This window comes from Sarcophilus harrisii, chromosome 3 (genome assembly GCF_902635505.1).
Source record: "Sarcophilus harrisii chromosome 3, mSarHar1.11, whole genome shotgun sequence".
Lineage (NCBI taxonomy): Eukaryota > Metazoa > Chordata > Mammalia > Dasyuromorphia > Dasyuridae > Sarcophilus > Sarcophilus harrisii.
The window spans coordinates 503,297,070-503,324,094 of NC_045428.1; the positions used below are offsets into that span (position 1 = coordinate 503,297,070).

At 32.6% G+C, this 27,025-nt stretch overlaps 1 protein-coding gene across 2 annotated transcripts in view; it reads right to left on the reverse strand.

The window, feature by feature from the left end:
* The window catches only part of RSF1 (remodeling and spacing factor 1), a 135,625-nt gene that overhangs the window by 73,940 nt on the left and 34,660 nt on the right, over positions 1 to 27,025 (reverse strand). For both annotated transcript variants that reach the window (XM_031961512.1, XM_031961511.1), the window contains exons 2-4: positions 12,831 to 12,922; positions 3,217 to 3,309; positions 1,320 to 1,525 (exon numbers count right to left, since the gene is read on the reverse strand). In XM_031961512.1, the coding sequence (XP_031817372.1) occupies positions 1,320 to 1,525; positions 3,217 to 3,309; positions 12,831 to 12,922 (391 nt within the window). The remainder of the gene's footprint in view (positions 1 to 1,319; positions 1,526 to 3,216; positions 3,310 to 12,830; positions 12,923 to 27,025) is intronic.

Here is a 27,025-nt window from a genome sequence, read left to right on the forward strand (position 1 = left end):
CAAGTTAACTCTACCCATGAGATCAGATTACCATAGTCTGAAAGAAAGAGCTTTGGAAATAACTATTTTGAGTTAATTTATGCTACACCTGTTAAAATAGAATAGTTAATATAGTCAGGTTCACCATAGAATTACCGCAAACAGGGAACACTCAAAATTGAGATATGTCTTTTTTAAATTGCTTTTAAATTATTCTAAATATCTCTTTAGACAAGGAACAGAAAATATAGGGGTGACTATATGACATCAATATTATACAAAGCCTATAGGGCATTTTAAAATAAAGTATTAGATATAACAAAATAGTTCCAATACTGTCTTGTCTGTCTGTATCCCTTTCGAAACCTCTTTCTGCTTACTGTGTATTTCTCTGATGTTACCATGTCACTTTCCTTTCTTTAATTCTTATCACTATAACATCTTGTTCCCTTTTTAAATCTCCCCATATTCAAATTTAAATCCTATTCTATAACAAATATAGTCAAAGGAAAACAAATCCATTCACTGACCCTTACTGAAAACATTTTTGATATTTTGTTAATGATCATTTAAAAAGGTTCATTTAAAAAAAATAAAGCTGTTGGAGGAGAGTATGCAGAGAAGTGAATGTCAAAGATGTTTGCCTTTTATGATCATTGAATTCTTAAATAGTTGAGCTTCTGGTATGGAAAGTACAAACACAAAGAGATAAAGATTGCAATTACTATTAATATATATATATAATTTAATTATATATATATATAATTTAATTATATATAATATAATTATAATTATATATATAATATATATATATTATTATATATATTATATATAATTATATATAATATATATATATAATTTCAACACATAGAAAGAATGCTGCTAAAATGAAATAGTTATAATGAAGCCTTCCCTGACACTCCAATGGAAAAGTGATTTGTTCTCTCCTCAAATCTCAAAATTGTAACCATATTTCAAATTGTCTTACAATTAACTATGTACATGTATTAGCTCCTTAATAAGCTCTTGAGAACAGGGACTATGTTTTATCTTGCTTTATCCACAAACTCATGCTGGATTATGCATATAATAGCTACTTAATAAAAGTCTGCTGAATTGAATTGAATTTTTAAAAATTTTTAAACAATAAAATTGAATTGTGTGCCCTGAAAGAAACAAATATACAACTTTTCCCAATTAAGTTTTCTAAATTGAATATCTGTACCTTTAAAATGTAGAAAATATCAAAATAAAGTTTTAATATTTTTATTTCCTAGAGAAAGCAGAACTGTCTACTGACAAAAAATTTACTAGCAAAGTTTAAAACAACAAAAACGTACCTGACAATACATTTCCATGACGACCCATCTTGATCATCTTGCTCTTCTATATACATTCTGACATTATGATCTTGATCCAGCTGGTACCAATACATAAGACCATCTTTGTCTCGGCCAATTGGCTGGAGGCGCATGGCATCAGCATCCTCCTCATTAATAATGTTCTTAAATTTCAGATTGTCATCAAACTGACATTCACAGAGATACTAGAAAAAAATTGTAAAATGAATTGAAATATCTCACCTGTGTTTTTCCATAGTAAGAAATAACAAATTTCTCAGTTCTTTTGAAGATGTTCTATCTCGCTATATTTTTGTTTGGTTTACAACTAAAAGAAAAGTAACACATAGCCACTTAAGGTTATCAAGTGTTTTTCTCACAAAAGCAATTGAAAAATGCTAATACAACTGTGATTAAGTCACATTTTACAGATAAGGAAACAAAGGCTCAAAGACTAGTCCATGGATACTAAAAGTATCAAAGCTCGACCAGATACAATTGCAATACTAAAATTCAAACGTGATAGTTCACTTAAGTAGGTAAAATATGAGCAAAAATTATATATTGTTACATAAAACTAAGTTTAATTCAACTACCAACATATATAACCATGCAACATCAGCATCACAATTTCAAATTTTTCCAATTGTTACCAGTTTTAAATGAATTTATGCAGAATATACATGTATAGCAAAATTCACTTCTAAATAATTAAATGATTTTTTTAAATATGGGTAATCGTTCAAAAACTGTTCTTTAAAAACTTAAGACATACTCAACCTTTAAAAAGATAATCATTCAGCAGATGTTGGCTTTCATTCACTCTCTTAATGAAATGATACTCATGTCCAATTTTTAACCATTCATAAAAATAGATGATATTTTTTGTTTTAATTTTCAGCATATTGTTAGGGATTACCTGGATCCTGAAACAACTTTCTTCATCAAGTGTCCTAACAAATATAATTCGTGCCCTGGTCACTCTGCTTTTCCCTGTTCTAGCCTACGCTATCTTGTGCCATAGTACCATCTGTGAAATTTGGTAACTGGCCAATTCAAGCTTTTAGGAGGCTGAGAGCCTAAGAGGGTCAAGAAATATATTACCAGTTTTCCTGGTCTTCCTTGATATTTGCTTCCAGAATTCTGTGACATGAGATTTTTAAAATAAATTCTGTGATTCCTTACACTTGATGCTGACCCCAAATTGAAATCTAATTTGACTACACTTTTGATTTCCCTAGAAGGGAATCTACTACATGACCAAATCAATCTATTATTATGTAGGAACAAGGGAGTGACATGTATTACATATCTAACATGAGCTAATCTCTGAAAAGTAGAATGTTTACTTACATAATTTAAGAATAAGTATGTAATCTTGGGGTCCTTTGATCATTCAACCTGTTTATAAAAAGCTTCTAATTTCAGAAGCAGTTAACCCTTCCTTAACCAGTCTGTAGAAAGAGTTCTTCTTTCACTCTGCTGGTCACTTCACTCTTCAGTAGCCCTACATGGGAAGGAGGGCAGGGAGAGCAAGCGACACTCCAATTTGGATTTAGACTTTCTAGTAATTTTATTTAAAACACAATGAGTCTACGCAATTAGGGAAGAACAGTTATTTCAAATTACTAAGCCAGTATCACAAGCAATATTAACAAAGTATTGCTATATACATTAACAATTCTTGATAGCAATCCTTTCTATCAGCATTCTTATTAATTTACATATTTGGAAAAAAAGACTGGATATATTAACCCATCAAAAAGCATCTAGATTAAGAATAGTTTCTGTTCCCCCCCAATAATGGTGTTACTGAATTTCAGCTATTTTCCAAATTCAATATAAGGGCTATAAATGTTTTAAAACAAACCATTACAAGAAACAATAAATTTATTACCTTTAAAAGTCCCAATTTGCATTCGACACTCATTTCAAGATAGCCCTTCTTCTCCATCTCCCATGCCCAAGTGCTATTGAACTCTTGACACATCTGTCAGATAAATGTAATATTTAAATGCCTAAGAGCAATGTTCATGATATCTATGTCAAATTTTGTTAACTATTACTAATAATGCACAGTTTTTCCATTCAAGATTATTCAGCAAACATTTATGAAGTCCCTAATATGTAGCAGACTACAAAGATTAAAAAAAAATACTCTTGTCTTTAAAGAAAATACAACTAGACAGCAACAAGAAAATTATGTGATGACCAAATGTGATAGGCTTGGTTCTTTCCAACAATAAGGTAATTCAGGCCAATTCCAATAGCCTTGTGATAGAGAGCGCCAACTGCATCTAAGAGAGGACTGTGGGGACTGAAAACAGATATCAATATAATATTTTCTCCTTTGTTGTTTGCTTGCTTTTTTTTTTCCTTTCTCATTCCTCCCTTGATCTGATTTTTCTTGTGCAACATGATAAATATAGAAATTCATTTCGAAGAATTAAACATGTGCAATTCTTGCACATGGATTACTTGCTATCTAAGGGAAGAGGGAGGAAGGAAGGAAAGGAGGGAGAAAAATTACCCATGTATATGGGACACAAGGTTTTACAAGGGTGAATGTTGAAAACTATCTCTGTATATATTTTGAAAATAAAGAGCTATTATTTAAAAAAAAAAATACAATTCAAGTGCATGAATTATAAACATTAGTCCCCAAGTTAAAAAAAAAGGCAATATAGTTCTGTATCAGAATCAATTTATTAACCCTGATATATAGTGCCTTCAATATTTCCTTCATAAAAAAGGAATATACATAAGTTGAAGAAAAACAATAGAAGGTAAACTTTTTAGCTAAAGGTACATATTTTTTAAACATAGACAAGTTAAGATTAAAGTTTTTCTACAGATTTTCTAAGATTATAGCTATTACATTCTAACTTCTGCAAAAACTTTTCAATTATTTGAAATCTTCTCAATTTTAATTCTTACTGGGGTATGGTTGCATTGCAATTTCTAGGATATGCTAGCAATGTGACAGTGGGTATATTAACCTTTACAATAAAAAATTCTTAAGTCTCTAAAGTGTCAAAAAAAATTGTCAGTTTTTGGTCAAGAGAGTTTTTCTTCATTGAAGTTTCTTGCAATGATGAAACTAGATTCAGATTATAAAAGCAATGAACTTTTATTTTTCTACTCAAAATGTAAACAAAATATAAAAGCACTCTGGTCAATTCATATCTTTTATATTTGTTGAAAATGTCATTAAAAATTTTTTGGAGAGGATGGGGGATCTGATCCAGACTTGTAATTTCATTGATAGAGATTTCCTTCCACCAAGAAAAATGAACAATTTACTAGGTGCTGGGGATACAAAGATCAAGATGAAACAGATTAGGTTACATATGCGCTTCATGAAAGGTAAAACCTATGATTTATCAGTCACTCTCTCAAATTATATTAGTATACAGCTAGACATCCACTTTGCTTTCATTCAAATACCTTGCCATCTACTCCACCCCCCCCCCAAAAAAAAAAGACCATGTATAACTGCATAACTGACATGAGTCCACATCCCGGCTCCAACATATTAGGAACTATGCTAATATAAAAAGAGTGTCCAAAAAGTAACTAAGACTACTTAAAGGAAATGGGAATATTGACCTGGAAAAAGTCACAAAACTCTGCCAAATGGAACCAATAAAATGCATGTTCTATGAACTTACATGAACTGAAGCTAAGTGAAATGAGCAGAACGAAGAGATCATTAAACACTTTCAACAACAATACTACATGATGATCAATTCTGATGGAACTGGCCCTCTTCAACAATGAGATCATTCAAACCAGTTCCAGAATCAGCTACACAGAGTTCTCTCTACAGAGAGAGAACTGTGGGAAATGAGTGTGGACCACAACATAGCATTTCCACTCTTTCTGTTATTGTTTGCTTGCATTTTTTTCCCTTCTCAGGTTTTTTACCTTCTTTCTAGATCTGATTTCTCTTGTGCAGCAAAATAACTGTATAAATATGTATACATATACTGTATTTAACATATACTTTAACATATTTGACATGTATTGGACTACCTGCCATCTAGGGGAGGGAGTGGGGGGAAGAAGGGGGAAAATGAGAACAGTAGGTTTTGCAAGGGTCAATATTGAAAAATTACCCATGCATATGTTTTGGAAATAAAAAGCTATAATAATAATAATAAATGTATGCTCTATGATCACAAATGGGACCTCACTTTTGTGTGGTGGTGGATAACTTTCTTATTCCTTGATATCTCTGCAGCATGTCCCTATACTGCTACTATAAACCTCTCATATAACTTGCTTTCAGTCAAAGACCTTGCCATCTACTCCACCCTCCTCTCCCCCCCAACAAAGTTTATGCATAACTGACATGAGTCTACATACCAGCTCCAACATTTTAGGAACTATGTTAATATAAAGAGAGTGTCCAAAAAGTAACTAACACCACCTGAAGGAAATGGGAATACTGACCTGGAGAAAAAGTATGGATGGATATGATTGCTCAACAAGCATGTATTAGTCAATGAATCAATGAGCATTCACTCAAGGCCCACCATGTGCCAAGGCACTGTATTAAGAATCAGGACTACAAAGAAAGGCAAAAAATAGTCCCTGTCTTCAAAGAGCACACAATTTAATTGGGAAGACAACATATATTTTGCATAATATGTACACACAGGATTTTGGGAAAGGACAAGTTCAGTTTTGGACCATATCTGCAAAAAATTCAGTTTGATATGTCTAAAGGAAGTTGGAGATGGGAGACTGGAAGTCAGAGTGGGATAAGTAAATCTGAGAATTACCAGCACTAAGAAGATCACTAAAATCACGGAAGCAAATGAGATCACCAAATGAATAAATGGAGAGAAAATAGAGAAGAGGACCCAGTAAAGAGCCTAAAATCAATGGACTCAGCTGACATAGAAAAACATTCCTCCAGGAGATTGAAAAGCAACAGTCAAATAGAAGGAAAACCAGGAAAAACTGGTGTTCAGAAAAACCTAGAGAGAGAACATCAAGGAAAAGAGATTGACTGACAGTGTCTAAGATTGTTAAAAGCTAAAGAAAATGAGTGTTTTATGAACCACTACATAGAATTCCCAATCCCTCTATTTTTGTCTGCCTGCATTTTTGATTCCTTCACAAGTTAATTGTACACTATTTCAAAGTCCGATTCTTTTTGTACAGAAAAATAACTGTATGGACATGTATACATATATTGTATTTAACTTATACTTTTATTTAACATGATTTACATGTATTGGTCAACCTGCCATCTAGGGGAATTGGTGGGGGGAAGGAGAGGAAAAGTTGGAACAAATTTTTTGCAATTGTCAATGCTGAAGGATTACCATGTATATATCTTGTAAATGAAAAGCTATAATTAAAAAAAAAAAAAAAGTGTTTTTTAAAAAGACCATTGAATTTGGAAATTAAGACATTATTATTAACAGTGCAAACTGTTATTTTTTTTTTAGTATGTATCAGACAGAAAGTATACAAAAACACTAAATCTATACAGGGCCCTAAATTCTGCCATCTATTCAAAATGGGAGGAAAGGAAATTGAATATAAAACTAAAAGAAATCAATTTAAGTGACTCCTTTAGGATCTTAAAATCCTAAATTAGATCTTTTTCATGTTTAAAATTAAACATTTGAAAGCACAGGTATAAATGGATTTTTCCTTAAAATGTTAAGAAGCAACTACCTGAAATGATTCAGCAAGCATTATTTGTAATGAGAATAAGTGAGTAGTCTTCCCAACAAAGTTAGGATGGCCATTACATTACAAGAAACAAGGATGCACATTATCTTCAATATTATTAATATTGTATTAGAAATGCACATATATAAATAAATTAGAAATAAAAAGAAACTGAAGGAACCAAAATGGATAATGAGGTAATAAAAATCTCCCTTTTTGCAGACAATATGATAGTATAGTTAGAAAACCCTAGAATCAAATAAAAAAATCAGTTGAAACAATAATTTAAGCTAAATAACAAGATAAATTCACATAAATCATCACTTTTCTACATAACATCAAAAAGCTCTACAAGAAGTGATAGTAAAAGATTTCATTTAAAATAATAGTAGACAATATAAAATACCTGGGAATATACCTGACAAGGAAATATATGAACTACACGAACAAATCATAAAATGTTTTTTATCTAGATAAAATCAGATTTAAATAATTAAGGAGAAATTGTTCATAGGTGGGTAAAGCAAAATATAATAAAAATGACAATTCTATCTGAAACTAATATACTTAATATCATCCCAATTAAACTGTCAAAAAAACTTTTTGTTGAGCTAGAAAAAATAACAGCAAAATTAATTTGGAAAAATACCATAGAAATTAATGGGAAAAAAAAGTAAAGGTCCAGCAGTATCAAACTTTAAACTTACAAGGCAGTATTTAACAAAACTATGTGACACTGGCTAAGAAACAGTGGAAAAGAGTAGATACACAAAACACAGTAGTAAATTATTATAGTAATCTTATGTTTGAGATGTAAAGATTTAGCTAAGAATTCACTATTTGGTTTAAAAAAAAAAAAAAAAAACTTGAGAAAACTGAAAAGCAGTTTGGCATAAATATGGCATAGATCAACAATACCAAGATAAGTACAGTCAAATGGCTATATAACCTAGATATAAAGTGAGATGATATCTCATAAGAAAATTAGAACATGGAATACATTACTTATCAGATTTATGGATAGGAATAAACTTTGTTTATTTGTTGAATAAGTGAAGTAGAAAGCATTTTGAGATATGAAAAGAATATTTTGATTTACATTAAATTAGAAAGGTTTTATACAAATAAATTCAATGTTGCCAAGATTAGAAGAAAGCAGAAAATTGGGAGAAAAAAATTTAGACAGGTTCTCAGAAAAAGGCCTCAAAGCCCAAATGTATAGAGAACTCTGTCAAAATTTATAAGAATATGAGTCATTCTCCAATTGATAAATGGTCTAAGGGTATGAGCAGACAATTTTTGGAAGAAGAAATCAAACTATATATAGTTAACGAAAAAAAGCTCTAAATCACTGATCAGAGAAATGTAAATTAAAACTTTGAAAAACCATCACACCTATTCGATGGGCTAAAATAGGACGAAAGAAAACATAACAAATGCTGGAGGAAATAAAATTGGGATGCTAGTACACTGCTGATGAAACTGTGAACTGATTCAACCATTTTAGAGAACAATGCCCCCAAAAATATAAAACGGTGTAGAACCCTTTTACCCAGCAACACCACCATTTTATCTTTTTCTCAAGGTGATGAGGGAATTAAATCCTTCACACCACTTCCCAGCCACTTTCCCGTATCATTCCCCAACTTTTGGCACATTTTCAAATGTTCGTAGAACATAAACCATTTGAGGGCAGGGCCTGTTTTCTTATATCTATATCACATGATAAGAAAGGCATTAAAAAGGAAAACTTGATAGGACAATGATTGCTGCAATGTGGAGACAAAGGAGAAAAAAGAGTATACCCTAAAACTTCCAGCTTGTATGACTAGGAGAAAACTATAATTGAAATAATAACATTATCTTAAAGTTGTGTGATATTTTGTGGTTTTCTTAAAGCTTTCATAGGTTTATTTATACAAAACTTATTTTCTCCCATGATTCTCCAAAGCACAAAAGTTTTACAAAACTCTTGACAAGTTGTTATCCAACCTTTTTTTAAACACTTCCAGTGAGAGGGAACTCATTCTCTAACTAGGTATTCTTTATGTTCTAAAATATTTATAGAAGCTCTCATTGTGTTGCCAAAGAAGTAAAATTTAGGAGATACTCATCAAATAAGGAATGCTTAAATAAGTTATGATGCATGATCATAATTTATGTGTTTATCATGAAAAATGATGAGCAGGTTGCTTTTAGAATAAACATGGAAAGACATATGAAATGATGAAAAATGAAATGAGTAGAACCAAAAGAATATAATATACAATAACAGCAATATTGTTCAAAGAGTAATTGTGAATAACTAAACTATTCTAAACTATAGATATTCAAATCAACTACAAAGGACCCATGAAAAAAGATGCTATCCACCTCAAACATCAGCCTTCTCCAGTGTGGAGTTAGGAAGGAGACCAGGGAGACAGCTCAGAATTCAAAATGTAAGAGAAAAAAATAAATATATTTTTAAAATTATTTTAATTAAACTGGTACTTATCAACAACAACGAAAAATAAATCTCTTCATGTATTGCCATGTTCAAATATAATTTTAATACTGAAGTATGACTATTTTTACATAAATTTCACCATACACCTATTACACATATACATACACACTGCACACACATGTAGATATAAAGAAAATGTAATTGATCATTGAAAGAGTTGAAAAGGAATTTCAATCATCTAGTCTAAATCAGTCATTTTACAGAAGAGGAAATCGAGTCTCAGAAAAGGGACTTGTTTACTTAGTTAAATGACAGCTAGAACTAGAAAACCCAGGTTTCCAACACCCTCAATTAAGTGCTGTACAACACATTTGGGTAATAATGATAACAAATGATTATTACTGAGAACAAAATATCACCCATATTGAAATATCTCTTCCCTGTACAGAGTAAATTCCTCACAATATCCAATGATGTAGGTAAATATACATATTATTCCCATTTTCCAGATGAAGAAAGTGAGATCTTTCAAAAGAGATTCTATGTCTTGCTCTTAGTTACAACACTAATTACTGTTTTATAATAACTGTTCTGTCAGTTATATAATCAAACCTTTAACAAGATTTCTCAAAAATTCACTTAAATTCATGTTTCTAAAATCTCAACATCCCTGTTCCTCATCATTAATAGTTACCAGATCAGGCAGAATAGCAACTTTAAAGATGCTAAAAGATATAATTTATCATTTTAAATCTTTCTCCTTATAATATATTCCAGAGACTCATCAAAATCAATAAGAAAATTTTACCTATTTATAAAACTGAATAGGGTTCTCTTGGATGTGGTTGTTTTTGTTTAGGGTAATTAATTTAAAACACATGTCAAGTATATTTTATATAAATAGAAAAAGAAATAATTTTAACAGACTTAGTAATTTCGATTATACTATTAACAATATTGTCTCTAAGATAATAGGGCAAATCAGCATCAAAAGACTGAAAACTTATTTCTACTCTTAAGAATTCCAAGTTTATACGTGCAAAGAGCTATCAAATTGTTTACCCTTTGATTCAGCAGTGTTTCTACTGGGCTAATATCACAAAGAGATCTTAGAGGAGGGAAAGGGACCCAACAGGTGCAAAAATGTTTGTGACAGCCCTTTTTGCTGTGGCAAGAAACTGAAAATTGAATGGAATTCTCCATCAACTTCAGAATGACTGAATAAATTATGGCATATGAATGTTATGGAATATTATTGTTCTAAAGGAAACGATCAGCACTATGATTTCAGAAAGGTTTGGAGAAACATGAAAATAACAAGATTATACATCAATTCTAATGGACATGGCTCTTCTCAACAGTGAGATGATTCATGCCAATTCCAATTATCTTATGATGAAGAGAGCCATTTGCACTCAGAGAGGACTTTGTTAAGAGAATGTGGACCACAACATAATATTTTCACTTTTTTATTGTTTGCTTGCATTTTGTGTTCTCATTTTTTTGATTTGATATTTCTTGTGCAGTACAATAATTGTGTAAATATGTATAAAAGAACTGCACATGATAACATACATTGAATTACTTGCCATCTAGGGGAGAGAAGGATGGAAAAAATTTGGAACACAAGGTTATACAAGGGTGAAGTTGAAAATTATCAATGCATATGTTTTAAAAATAAAAAGCATTAATAAAAAAATGTTTTAAAGGGAAAAGGACCCACAGGTGCAAAAATATTTATAGTAGCTTTTTTTGTAGTGGCAAAGAACTAGAAATTGAGTGGATTCCCATCAGTTTGGGGAATGGCTGAATGAGTTATAATATATGAATGGAACGGAATAGTATTGTTTTATAAGAAATGATGAACAGGCTAATTTCAGAAAAATCTGGAAAGACCAACATGAACTGATGCTAAGTGAAATGAGCAGAATCAAGAGAACACTATATATAGCAAAAAGAAGTTTATGTGATGATCAACTATGATGGACTTAGCTCTTTTCAACAATGAGGTGATTCAAGTCAATTCCAATAGACTTGTGATGCAAAGCGTCATTCACCTTCACAGAGAAAACTATGGAGACTGAATGTGGATGAAAGCATAGTATTTTCACCTTTTTGTTGTTATTTGTTTGTTTTTTAACCTTTTGATGTGATTTTTTTGTGTAACAGCAAATACATAATATGTTCAGAAGAATTATATACGATTAATCTATGTCGGATTGCTTGTCAGATCTTGGGGAAGGAGAAGGGGAGAAGAGAGGGTGAAAAATGTGAAACAAAGTTTTGTAAAGGTGAATGTTGAAAACTATCTTTGCATGTATTTGGAAAAATAAAATACTATTTAAAAATAAGGGGAAAAAAAGAATTCTAAGCTCACTTCAAAGATGTTATCCATCTCCAGAGAAAGAATCGACATATGGATGTATGTATTGCATCCCATAGGTGTGTAGGTGTTTGTGTGCACATTTATAGCTGTATCAAATGTTGATCTTTCCTGGTGCACACTTGGGACTTTTACTTTTCATGGGTATGGTGATTTCAAATGTCAACATGTCAAAAAGCAATTGAAGAAAACAAGAAAAAATAGCCAATAGTTTAAAAAAATATACTTAGAAGTTTGAATAGCTACATAACATCCTGGTCCTTCCAAGTAGATATAAACCAGAACAAACCAATAAAAGTGCCTTGAAGGTATAATATTGTAGCCAACTGAAAAAAAAAAAGGTGGGGGGGGAGGGTCGGAGGGAAATGGGGTTTGGGAGGGAGTGATAGTAGCAGTGGTATACCTTTCAAAACTTTGTAATCCTTAACAATAATTTTAAAAAGGATATTGGTTAAGGAGCCAATTTAAGACAATCCTGGAAAGTCAGGATAAACTGGATCTTTAATTAAATTACCCTAAATAAGTCCCCTTTTTGATTCAGAGTTGATACACTTGGGGACTGTGCTGGAACTCCATTCCCCCAAACTACTGATCTATATGACCTGGAATGTAGTTGACTTGGGGATGATCTAGGAGTCTTTGAGAGTTGAAAGATTAGGATAAATACATCATTTACCTTTCAAGATATTTTCAGTTACAAGAATCACCTCTGTAGTCAGCACTTTCTGAGATTCAAAATTGTCACTATATAGTCTCTACTACTTGGTAAGAATCTAGATCAACTCTTGCTAGCAAAAACTGAATATTCACTTATAGCTATCAGATCACAATTTTGTTATCTACTCATATTCTTTGTAATATATGTAATGATTTTGTATTACATTAGCAGGATTTGCTTTCCAAATTGTCATTTTGGGAAAAATACATTTATAAAATTTATACTGAGAAAGGCAAAATCACATTAAAAGATTATTTTTAAAGTATTTACCTTGATCAAATATTTTTCCCATCTGTCTGCTGTTACAGATTTACCAATCTTCCTCATCAGTTTCAAATGGAGCTCCACCAATTCTTTTGGTACTTTAAGAGAGGAAAGAAAACACACAAAAAAGGTTAGCTTATATTATTTCATAAGTAATTAAAACTAAACAAAACATTTGGAAATATTTCCTTAAAAGTTGAAAAAAGTGTACCAAACATGCCATGATTTAAATCCTATACGTTAGTTACAAAATGAGTCTCTGTATTTTGAATTATACCAATCTAGAGTTCATAGTCCAGTCAGGGACCTCATTTCATTAGAAAGTTTAAAAAAAAAAAAAAAAAAAGCTGATCCAAGCTAAATAAGGAACAGTGTATATAGTCTATCTCATCAGAGAGTGAGTTCCCCCATCACTGGAAATGTTTTTAAGAAGGCCAGACAACTACTTATTAGTAATACCATAGAAGAATTTGTGCTTTGGAGAACCATGTGAGAAGATAACTTTTGTAGGATGCCTCAAAAAGCTGAACATATATAAAAGTTTTAAGAAAACCATAAAATATCACACAACTCTAAACTAGCATTATTTGTTATGATTCTCTTATTCACACAAGTTAGGAACTTTAGGGTGTACTGACTCCTTTTTCTCCTTAGTCTCCACATTCAAGCAATTATTGTCCTATCAAGTTTTCCTTTTTAATGCTCTTCTCATCATGTGACACAGATATAAGAAAGACAGACCCTGCCCTCAAATGGTTTATGTTTTAAGCACAGATGAAAATATGCCAAAGGAAAAAGTTGATAAATGGTAGGGAAAAGTAGCTGGGAAGATTTGGTTTCTAATAAAAGACAGTAAAAGATTACCTATCAGAACCTGGCATCTTAAAGGCATAGTCCACTCTCTTTGCAAGTAACCTAGCTTAGGTCTTTTTCTTCAAAACACCACAATTACAATAATCTTGTAAGTAATCTCCCTACTTCCTCCAGCCTCTTCTATCAAATATTTGTGTTTAATCACATCACTCTTCTAAATCCCTGTGTGAAAATTTCAATTATTTCCCCATGTGACAGAAAACATTTTCAACATCATCTTAATTCTTTTTCATAATATCTCTCAAGTAGTACTATCTGAGATTTCAATGATCTGACCTTTCCTGCTATTTATCATTGGCTCTCATATGTGAAAGATCCCTGTTTTTAGTCATTTCATCCTAATCTGAACACTCTTTTCCCCCTTTCTTCCATATCTACTTCTCTTGTTTTGCCCTGTCTCCTCTCTTAAGTCCATCCATCCTTCAAGGGCTAGCTCAGCTTCTATATTCTCCATAACATTTTTCTGGAAACTCCTTCTCTGAATATCAATAATTTTGAGAGTTTTTTTTCATATTTACACATACTTACACAGAGATTTATGTAATTCCATTTGTTCCTAACAATCTTATGACATGCGTGAGACAGTTGCTATTATTCCCATTTTATATCTTAAGAGCCTAATGGTAAAGAGGCCTGCTTCATGGTCACAGGCCAGAATCTAAATACAAGTTTTTCCCAAGTCCTATTCCAGTACCATATTCCATATATTCCATAACACACCATGAGCATTTACTGCTTGTGTCACTCAGTAAGGATGGGCCACTTATCCACTTAACATTGTTAAAGCAATAACAAAACAAAACAAACAGCTGGCTTTAAGGGAAGGAAGATCTGGGATTCAGGTCTTGCTTCTGACTTATTTGATTATGCAACTACGGACACAATGTCCCAATTAAATTACAAATGAGTTGCTGATCTAAATCTGAAATGTATATTTTCATTTTTGAGGTTCTGCATACAGATCAAAGCACAAGTAAAGCTCCCAAAATTTAGTCATTTTATTTCATGTATAAGGCTTATTTTCAATGGAAACACAAAATTATCAAAAAAGTTCAAGTCCTTAGGTATAAAGAAACATAATTTGGGGAAAAATTGAATTTTGATTTAAGTTATTTTTTATAAACATGAAATCATTTTGTGAAGTTTAAAAACAAAATGTATTCTAAATTGCTCATATAAATTCACTTTATTTTCTTATTTTCTTCATGTGAAAAATGAAGTAAAAGGTCTATTCCAACTCTCGATCCTATAATTCTAATGGTAACCCTTATTAATTGAATCTACCTTTAAATGTTTTTGATTTTTGGCACAAATACTTTAAAAGTGCAATATCTTTTGGCCAATGTATGAATAACAGACCAAAAATAAATAAATAAATAAACAGAAGAAGCCATAAGCAATATAATACAACAGAAAACTTTTCTAGACTTTGTATCCATTGTGAAGCCAAGGGGATTAAAAATATATATACTCACTTTTAAAAATTGCTGCTGATTAAAAAATAAACAAAAACCAAATACAATGCATATAACTACAGACACGGAAGAGAGGTGCCATCAGAAACCAGCAATTTTGGTTCTTGAGACATTTCATCTTTTAAAATCATGTTCTTCACCTTTAGAAGACCAAAAGTTTGCCCAAACTGAGCCACCTTTCTCTCAACTTTCATCATCGTTGTTTTTTGATTTAGTATAAATATATCTGATTGCCTATTTATGGCCAAGGTAAGAGAAGATGGAAATATAAATAGCAAGCAAGAAGCAGTGAAGGCAAGGCTATATCACAAAAAGATATCTTGCCAATCATGTTGTTGGAGGAAATTTACAAGTTTTTCCATGGCCCCACACTGCACTTATGGGCAAACACAAAATGTTCTTACTCTCAATTCCTTACTCTTGATTCAAATCAAAAGATAGGTTCTTATTATCTACATGAATTTTGGATTTTAAGTAATAGTTATTAAACTGCTTCTTAGCTGATTCAATATAATACTCTAAGGTGGCCCATGAAGACTTTGTATTTCCCAAGTATCAGTAAGTTGGCTATCTTTCCCAGCTTTGTGGTAGCCCACAATGGAGGGTAAACTGAGTCTAGAGTCAGAGACCTGAATTCAAATGTAGCCATAGCTATTTATTAGTTGCATAACCCTAGTTGTCAGCCTCTATCTGCCTCAGTCTCCTCATTTGTAAAATGGGGATAACTAGAGCACCTACCTCATAGGGTTGTTGTTATGGTTCAAATGATATAATATTTATAAAAGCACTTTGCAAACTTTAAAGTGCTCTAAAAAGTCTGGTCTAGTTATTATTGTCGTTATCTGCAATTTTAATAAACATTATCTATGTTTGACAAAGTTTATTGACATAGGGCAAACTGCATAAGCTCCATTTAGAAACTTCTTTCTAAATTGACTTGGGGTTATAAGAACTATTTTATTCTACCTAGGTGCCTAGCTCATTAGATTCCTTCAATTACCAGTTTAATAACGCCATCTAAAAAAGAAATATGGCTAGATCTATTATTGATTCTATTTTCTCTATACAATCATCACTACCCTTTTTCTATGTTTACTAACCATCCCCTAGAATTTAAGGCAAGCTTGAAGAATGGCCTCAAGCGGCCATTCCCTTCGTTTTTAACTGGCAACAGTATAAGACAGTGGAAAAGACATTGGACTTAACAATGAGAGAAAGGTGGCTCAATATGGGCAAATTTTTGGGTCTTCTAAAATGTGAAGAAAATGATTTTAAAAGATGAAGTGCGTCAAGAACCAAGAATGTTAGTTTCTCATGGCAATTCAAAAAATAAAACACAGAAAGACTTCTGTGTTAATAGTTATATTCATCGCATTTGGTTTTTGTTTTAACCAGCAACAACTTTCAAAAATGAGTATTTTTTTAACTGACCTTGGACAGGTCAATTAAGCAAAAGCCTAAGTTATTCTTCTGTAAAATGAAGGACTAAAATGGCCTCGAAGCTCTCTTCTAGCCTTTATTCTCCAATTTATTTCTCTTTTAGCTTATTTTATTCTCCAATTCCATGGTATCTTTCCTATTCCCATAAATTTCAAAACTCACTGCTTGTGGATCAGTAATAAAATCTATCAATGCTTTCAATATGTTAGGATTCTGATGGCTTAAATTCTAAGGTAAATGAGATGTTTTCTCACTAACTCCTTATTTCTGGGTATATGACTGTATTTGCCATTTTTATTCTGTCCCTTCTAATTTGGAGATCGTTCTCCTTTGTAAATAAAACTGAAGCAAATGACTTGAACAGCTTTGCCTTCTCTCCCTAATATTATCTATAGCTTAAAGTATCCACATCCCATCTGAGCATTCTCCTTTTCCTCAGTGATTTTTTTGTTTTTTCCCCAATGATTTTTTTGAAAACCTTTTTTATTGGCTTTGCTTTCTTTCTGATAATGTATATATCAATGTATTTCACATTGCTTTAAGGAGGCATGTGTGTTTTGTCATTAGTTTACTAGGAACTTGGTTCCACTGCCTTTTGGTTCTTTCATTTAGACTTTGGTTTTCTTTATGCCATTCTACATCAATTCCCAAAAATCCTGACACCTCCTTGTAGAAAGACAACATATTTTTTATATTTATGATTTTGCATTTATCCTCCACTATGAACCACTACTTTCATCTTCTGCACATGACTCTTGAAAATTAGTCAGGATCACAGAAGTGCAGTACCAAATTAATTAATGATTAGAACCAATTAATTAATTAATTAAAATTAATTAGTGATCAGGGGAAAGATCATTTTTCCAGACAAAGATCACAAATACAAGCCATAGGCAAGCAATCAGAGCAAGAACTCTGTAAAAAGAGTGATCCAAGATAGGACCCATCTCAAAAGAACAGACCAGAAATGAGGTATTGTAGCTCTGATCTCAGAGACATCTGGACTCAACCTCCTGGCATAGTCATTCAAAACAAGAGAGGGATCTTGGGAGACACACTCCAAGAGCAAAATGGGGTTCTGGGGCTTTTGCTGATCCTATCAGTAGAACACAAGATAAATCAAAGTCAGGACCATAAATGCCCACAGAGCTTAGCCTTAACACAAAGTTCCAATCTGGGATGTAAGGTTAAAAAAATGAGTAGACAGGACTTTTAAAAATCTAAAACTAAACTTTTAAAAAAGCTCCCTTTATATACACATCATTCTTGTTAAGAAAACTCCGCTTTACTGGAATTCACTGGAATCCCTAACTCTTCCAAGGTTTCCATTTAATCAATATGTTAAAGAATGCAAAAAACAAAAAGTTTTCCAAGCATCAGGCAGTACACTTTGGGGATATAAAACATTGGGGAATAAAGATTTTAAAAGAGAACCCTTGCCTTCAAGAAGCTTACATTCTAGTAGGGTAAGACAACACATATTGGGAAGAGGTAACTAGGGAAAGGAATTATATCCTGGAGAAGATGATGCCGGGGGTGGGGGATAAGGGAAGATCAGAGTAAGGATAGAGAGGACTCTTTTCTTCTCACCATGCTGCAATCTAGACTTTTCCATAAAGTTCCATAAAACTCTTCATCCTAGAAGACCATTTCAATCCTGGAATTCATACCTCAGAAGTACCAGACCTTTCCTTTTGGATTGGCTGGCTCTTCCCCAAAACCTCCACTGACCAGTCATTTCTTCATTTTTCACCAGGCTGCAATACAAACTCTTCCATTGCATCCCAACCCCAACCTTCTTTTCTTCCTCCACCCCAACTTTTAAACTTTTTAGGTGCTGACTTCCTTTATTAGAATATAAGCTCCTTGAGGCTAGAGATGATTTTCCTTTTTGCTTACATCTGTATTTATACTGCTTGGCACAAATATCTGAAACATAAGTGATTATAAATATTTGTTGATTGACAAATGAAAAGATTGTCTGGAGTTAATGTCTAGATGCCATATGAAGTTGAAGCATGTTCTAATGCCTAGAATCAGCAAGTAGATAGAGCAAGCTTATAAGCAAGCTAGATTACATTCAATTTAATGCGTGCGTGCATGTGTGCACGTGCGCATATGTGTGTGTATGTGTGTGTGTGTGTGTGTGTGTACACACACATACATTTTTACCAGTTTCCTAGATATAATGGATTAAATTCTTATCAGAGATACTTGTAAACATCTTTCCCCCAGCCAACTGCTTTTTTTCTTATGCAGTTTATTTATGCAATTTTTTTTTCAATTTCATGAAGTCAAAGTTATCTATTTAATGTTTTATGCTTGACATTCCTTGGTTGGCTAAGAATATGCTTTCTATTAATGGCTGTGAAAAGTACCTGATCGAGTTTTCTTCTAATTTTTTATAATATGATCTTTAATATTAAGATGCATAAAGATTGAACAAGTAGTGCTAGGGGAAGGGGGGAAGGGTGAGTAGCAAAATGACAGATTCCACTGCTATCGAGGTTGAGAATTGGTCAAATCATTCAAGAAAGCAATATGACTAAACTGACTAAAATAATCATACTCATCCCAAAGACCCTACTGAAAGACAGGTATAGTCTGAATAAGCCAAAGACAGAAAGCCACTATAAACAATAAAAAAACTAATAACAACACTTTTTTTAAGTGGCAAGGAATTAAAAGTATGTACATAAAGGAAGGACAAACTAAGAAAAGATAAATAATATAGAGAAGCAAGGGAAAAGATACGTAAGTAATGACTAAGAAATTTATGAAGAAACTATACTTACTGCATTTTGTCAGTTAAAGTCTACACTAAGAGAGCTAGAAACCTATGAGCACTAGAAAGATAGAAAAGCCTTGGTAGGCAATGCAAAACTTCCAGATGGGGCTACAGAGGAACTAAGACAAGCCTAGACATTGAACTTAGTATGGATATCAAAGAGATGAGACCAAAGTCTAACCAAGAATTCCGGGAACCTATATTTAAGTTTAACCCAGAACTAAGACTCATAAACTTGTAAGGCAATGAGTACCCCAAATCAAGACTATTAAATCTCATATCTGCAGCTGGAGCAGTCTTATAAAGATTATCTAGGTTTTACCTAGACCAGGGATTCTTAAACTTTTTCCACTCATGACCCCATCTCGACCCTGAATGTTTATACATGCTATGTGTTCAGAAACAAGGCTACAGTTAAGTCATGTGCTGCAACACAGGAAAGCGCTGCCAGAAATGGCTCAGATTCATTACGCATTTGATTATGAATTAATTTTTGGTCACTGCATTCAGAAACCTTTATTACTGCCATTTTTGCAAGCCCACATTCAGTGGGGACTTAAGTTTAAAGCCTCAAACACTTTAAGAAGCTTAGAGATAGACCAGGAGATCATTATATACTTCAACAACAATAGTATATGATGATCAATTCTGATGGATGTGGCCCTCTTCAACAATGAGATGAGCCAAATGAGCTTCAATAGAGCAGTAATGAATTGAACCAGCTATACCCAGTGAAAGAACTCTGGGAGATGACTATGAACCACTACATAGAATTCCCTATTTTTGTTTGCCTGCATTTTTTATTTCCTTCACAGGCTAATTTATACTATTTCAAAGTCCAATTCTTTTTGTACAGCAAAACAACTGTTAGGACATGTATGCTTATATTGTATTTAATTTATACATTAACATACTTAACATGTATTGGTCAACCTGCCATTGGGGGGGGGGGGGGGGAAAAAACTAAAAAAAAAAAAAAAAAGAAGGAAAAAAAAAAATCTAAATTACCATCTCTTATAAATAAAAAGCTATTAAAAAAAAAAAAAAAGCAAAAGAGAAAAGAAAAAGCTAAAAAAAAAAAAAAAAAAGGAGGAAAAAAAAAAAAGCTTAGAGACCCAGACCAAAAAAAGCTCCCCCATTTTTTACAAAAGTATAGAATCTTAAATGAATAAGTAAGGCTGGAGAAATGAGAAGATATTGAGACTCAAGAGACAAACCCAATTATTTACATTATCATAAGCAAAGCCACACACTAGTGGAATTTCTAGAAAAAACAAAGCAAGCATCAAGAAAGATGATTTCATGAGGTATAAAGAGAAAGCACAAGTAAGTAACTATGATGATGGACTAGGTAAATAGAAGCGGAGAAGAGCAACAGAATATTCATTAGTACTGTGAAATCTTCCCTTTCAATATCCTTTTATGTAAAGAGTGGGGAATAAGAGAACAAAACTACAAGATAATAATATAGAAAGAAATACCTAATTATTGTAACTGTAAAGGAAAATAAGATGGACTCACTAATGAAGGAAGGAGCAGAATGATTTAGAAAGTAGAATCTAACACTATTGTGTTTATAAGAAACAAACTTGAAATAATAATGATTTAAACAGAGTTTAATTAAAGGACTGGAGCAAAATCTTTTACAATTCTGGTAAATTCAAAAATAAAAGAACAGGTAGCAATCACAATCTCTAAGACTGAATTTTATGCTTAGATTAAGGAAGCATGGACATGTCACCTGCATCCAAAAAGAGAACTATGGAGAATGAATGTAAATCAATACATGTTATCTTTATTTTTTTTTTCTCTTGTGGTTTCCCCCCTTTATTCTGATTTTTCTCTCCCAATATGATTCATAAAGAAATGTGTATTTATAAACATTAATGTACATGTATAACCAGAAAAAAAGAAAATAAAGTAAAATAAATTAAAAATTAAAAGGAAGTATGGACAATGAATTAAGAATAATACTTAAAAATATATTCATCAAATGAGATAGCTTCTCCATCTCTAAGGAAAAGTAACGGAATAAATTCAATTTTTTTAAAAAGACCTAGAAACCATTTTACAAAAGTAAGATTTGATAGCTCTCTGGTAATTAAAAAACAGAAACAGAAATATACATATTCTCAACTGTGCCCAGCACCTTTACAAGAACTGACTATATATCAAAGTTCACAAATACAGAAAAGCAGAAATATTAAATCGACCTTCACTAAAAATGATGCAATAAAAATTAAAATCAATGAAAGGCTATTAAAAGTAGGATTAACATTAATTAGGGACTAAATATGGAGATCATATAATGAAAAATATTAAAAAAAGAAGTAATTAATATACCTCTTACAGCTGTTACCACTCTCTTACCACAGATAAAAACCTCTCACAACTAAGGCTTGGACAATTACAAAAGATAAAAAGCAAAACAGTCAATAAGTATTCATTTAATTTTGATTCTATGAAACTGAAAGACTTCTGTACAAACAAAATTAAATAAAGCAATCATTTGATTGGGAAGAAAAAACAATATATTAAATTTCTCTTATAAGAATTTGGTATCCACAATATAGAAATATTTAATATATATAGAGTTGTATATCTATACACACACACACACACACACTCACACACATACATATAAAACGAAATCATTCTCCATAAGTGACCAAAGATATGAATTTTTTCAAAAGATATGCAACCAGTGCAAATCAAAACAGTACTTTGGCAAAGATGACAAGATTTGAGAATAGTCAATGTTGAAAGTTTTGTGAGAAGACAAGCATATTGATATATTGCTGATGGATCTATGAACTATGCAAATAAAGTGGTTAAAATGTCCCCTTTTACCTAAAGATTCCATAACTACACTTATTTGCCAAGGAGGCTACTGATAAGAAAAAAGTTCCTATATGTATCAAAATACTTTTTATGTATGCAAAGAATTGGAAACCAAAAAGATGCTCATCAACTGGGATATGGCTAAACAAATTATGGTTCCTTAATATAATGAAATACTATATATACTACATATAAGAAATTATGAATGTGATAAACACATAGGCATAGAAAGATCTACATGACCTGATATACAATGAAGCAAACACAAGAAAACAAAACATACAGTGAGAATAATAATGTAAAACCTCACCAAAAAAAAATTAAAAGTACAGTTAATTCTGCTACACCCTGACATATACTTTCCTAAAAAGCATTAAGCAAAATAGTGCAACAAAAACTATGGGGAAAATGCAAATAAGAACACCGAGCTTAAAACTTGATCATCAACACATTAAAAAAAAATCGAATTCTAAAAAATAGTAGTACACTTCTATACATGTTCCTCCCATATCCTTAGTTTCTGCTTCCTACAGACTGGGCTAGCAAAGTCTCTAGCAAGTTGTGGTGATTCAAGCCTCAGGGAGATTCAGACATTAATGAAAGGGGACAGGGAAAAGGAGAGGGTGGACTAGCCTTCCTCCTCCCAGAAAATATACAACACTATACTTTATCTTGCCAAAGACCTGAAGAAGCCATATTAAACATATTTACCTTTTATAAATATACATTGTAATTTAGGAGGACCTGAGTTCAAATATGACCTCAGAGACTTAATACTTCCTAACTGTGACCCGGGGCAATTCACTTAACCTCAATTGCCTCAGGAGGAAAAAATAATATACACACACTCTATAACAGAAATGAATGCAACTGTTACAAAATTATAAAGAACAAGCATGGCTCAAAAGAAGTAATGAAAGAAGATACTCATACTCCATACCTTTGAAGAATGGAGGTGCCTAAGTTCTTTCTGCAATACAAATATGATCTTAATATCCAAACCAGAGACAAATCAAAGGAAAAATATAAATCTAATACTCTTAATATGACAAGAAAAAAATTTTCTTTTTAGTGATTTGGGACATTCATTTTAGACAGACTGAGCAACACACTTTGTTGCTGGTTATGAGGCAATCGGGGTTAAGTAACTTGCCCAGGGTGACACTGCTAGTAAATTTCAAATGTCTGAAGCCAAATTTGAACTTGGGTCCTTCTAACTCCAGGATTAGTGCTCCTGTGCCACCACCTGCTCTCTGACATATTAGGGGGGGAATCTAGGTGGGGAAATGAATAGACTGCTGTGTATGGAATCAGGAGGACCTATTTCAAATCTGGTCTCAGATATTTCCTAGCTGGGTAACCCTGGCCAAGTCACTTAACCTTGTTTGCCTCAGATTCCTTATCTGTAAAATCAGGTGGAAAAGGAAATTGGAAACCACTCCAGTGTCACTGCCAAGAAAATTCCAAATGGTGTCATGAAGAACTGAACACAATCAAAAAAACTATAAAACTGCGATCAAGCAGAAATCACATTAGAAAAACAAGGCTACCTCAAATATTAGAATGTAAGCGCTTTGTGAGAATGAATTGTTTCTTTCTTTGTACTTTAATCCCAATGGCTGGTATAGTGTAATTGTTTAATAAATACTTGTTGACTGAGCTAATATTAAGAAAATAATAGACATATTATGATAGACACAGCAAAAACAAGCAAAACTCAAATTATGAAATCAATAAACACAGAAAAAGATCCTTGACAAAATATATCACCCAATTCCGGGAGAAATACTAAGAAAAAAAAAAAAAACTGTTGATAATATAAAATATTTGGGATTTTATCTGCCAAGGGAAAGTCAGGAACTATATAAGCAAAATTACAAAACACTTTCCACACAAATAAAGTCAGATCTAAGCAATTGGAAAAATATCAAGTGCTCGTGGATAGGTCGCGCGAATATAATAAAGATGACAATACTCCCTAAACTAATTATTTAGTGCTATACCAATTAAACTCCTAAGAAACTATTTTACTGACTTAGAAAAAACAACAACAAAATTCATCTGGAAGAACAAAAGGGCAAAAATTTCAAAAGAATTAATGAAGAGAAAAGCAAATGAATGGGGGCTAGCTATACCAGATCTAAAACTTTTATTATAAAGCAGGGGTCATCAAAACCATTTGGTAATGGCTAAGAAATAGACTAGTTGATCAGTGGAATAGATTAGGTTCACAGAACAAAATAGCCAATGACTATAACAATCTAGTATTTGACAAACCTAAAGGCCACAGCTTTGGGGATAAGAATTCACTATCTGACAAAAACTGCTAGAAAAATTGGAAACTAGTATGGCAGAAAGTAGGCATAGACCCACACCTAACACTGTATACCAAAATAAGGTTGAAATGAGTTCATGATCTAGACATAAAGAATGATATTATAAACAAATTAGAAGAACATAGGATAGTTTACCTCTCAGATTTGTGGAGGAGGAAGGAATTTGTGACCAAAGAAGAACTAGAGATCATTATTGATCATAAAATAGATAATTTTGATTATATTAAATTAAAAATGTTTTGTACAAACAAAACTAATTCAGACAAGATTAGAGGGGAAGCAATAAACTGGGAAAACATTTTTACATCCAAAGAATCTGATAAAGACCTCATTTCTAAAACATATGGAGAACTCAAATTTCTAATATTTTAAGCCATTCTCCAATTGATAAATGATCAAAGGATATGACGAGACAATTTTCAGAAGAAATTGAAACTACTTATAGCCACATGAAAAGGTGCTCCAAATCACTATTGATCAGAGAAATGCAAATTAAGACAACTCTGAGACACCACTACCCACCTGTCAGATTGGCTACAATGACAGGAAAAGATAATGACGAAAAGTTGGAGGAGATGTGGGAGATGTGGGAAAAGTGGGACACTTTGACAAACCCAAAGACCCCAGTTTTTGGGATAAGAATTTACTCTCTGACAAAAACTGCTAGAAAAATTGGAAATTAGTATGGCAGAAAGTAGGCATTGACCCACACTTAACACCATGCACTAAGATAAGGTCAAAATGGGTTCATGATCTAGGCATAAAGAATGAGATTATAAATAAATTGGAAGAACATAGGATAGTTAACCTCTCAGATCTGTGGAAGAGGAAGGAATTTATGACCAAAGAAGAACTAGAGATTATTGATCACAAAATAGAAAATTTTGATTATATCAAATTGAAAAGTTTTTGTACAAACAAAACTAATGCAGACAAGATTAGAAGGGAAGCAATAAACTGGGAAAACATTTTTACATTCAAAGGTTCTGAGAAAGGCCTCATTTCCAAAATATATAAGAGAACTTGCTGGAATCTTTACAAACTGTTAAGCCACTGAAGTTGATAGAGACAATAATTATCTAATTTGGCATGTTCAATACGATTGATTTGATCTTAAAAAGAGATATTTTGGTCCAGAACTTGAAACAAGGTACTAAGTACAACTGATGGAAACAATGCTTGTGTTCATACCTTTAGAGAGCTCATAAGTATCTAAGTACTCAATGGAGCTCACACATTTGGGAGATTTCAGGCTTAGTATGAGATATCTAAATTCACACCCCCTTTACGGCCAGAGAGCACTATGGGAGATAACCCAGAATCCCTCTCTCTCCAGAAGGTAGAGTTAACCTTTGGAAGATCATATATATACAGGAAGTTCTTAGAGCTAGAGAGTTTCTTGGGAGCACTCTGGGAGGAATCCCACAAGCCCTATCTTCAAGGCAAAAGAGATTCATTGCATCTTCCAACTTGGTACTGGCTGGAGGCTGAAGAAAGCAGAGGTAGAAGCCAAGGAGAAAGCTGCAAGATCTCTTGGAACCAAGCAGAGAGACAGGCCTGAGCTAACCAGGCTATACTGAAGGACACAATAAAAGATCTGAACTCTTGTATCAGCTGGTTGCGATTTTGGAACAAGAACTGACTCCAATTTATAAGAAATCAAGCCATTCTCAAATTGATAAGTGGTCAAAGGATATGAACAGACAATTCTCAGATGAAGAAATTGAAACTATTTCTAGCCATGTGAACAGATGTTCAAAGTCATTATTAATCAGAGAAATGCAAATTAAGACAACTCTGAGATACCACTATACATCTCTCAGATTGGCTAGAATGACAGGGAAAGATAATGCGGAATGTTGGAGGGAATGTGGGAAAACTGGGACATTGTTGGTGGAACTGTGAATACACACAGCCATTCTGGAGAGCAATTTGGAACTATGCTCAAAAACTTATCAAACTGTGCATACCCTTTGATCCAGCAGTGTTTCTACTGGGCTTATACCCCAAAAAGATACTAAAGAAGGGAAAGGGACTTGTATGTGCCAAAATATTTGTGGCAGCCCTGTTTGTAGTAGCTAGAAGCTGGAAAATGACTGGATGCCCATCAATTGGAGAATGGTTGGTTAAATTGTGGTATATGAATGTTATGGAATATTATTGTTTTGTAAGAAAAGACCAGCAGGATGAATACAGAGAGGCTTGAAGAGACTTACATGAACTGATGCTGAGTGAAATGAGCAGAACCAGGAGATCATTATATACTTCAACAATGATACTGTATAAGGATGTATTCTGATGAAGTGGATTGCTTTGACAAAGAGAAGATCTAACTCAGTTTCAATTGATCAATGGCTACACCCAAAGAAAGAATACTGGGAAATGAATGTGAACTGTTTGCATTTTTGTTTTTCTTCCCGGGTTATTTTTACCTTCTGAATCCAATTC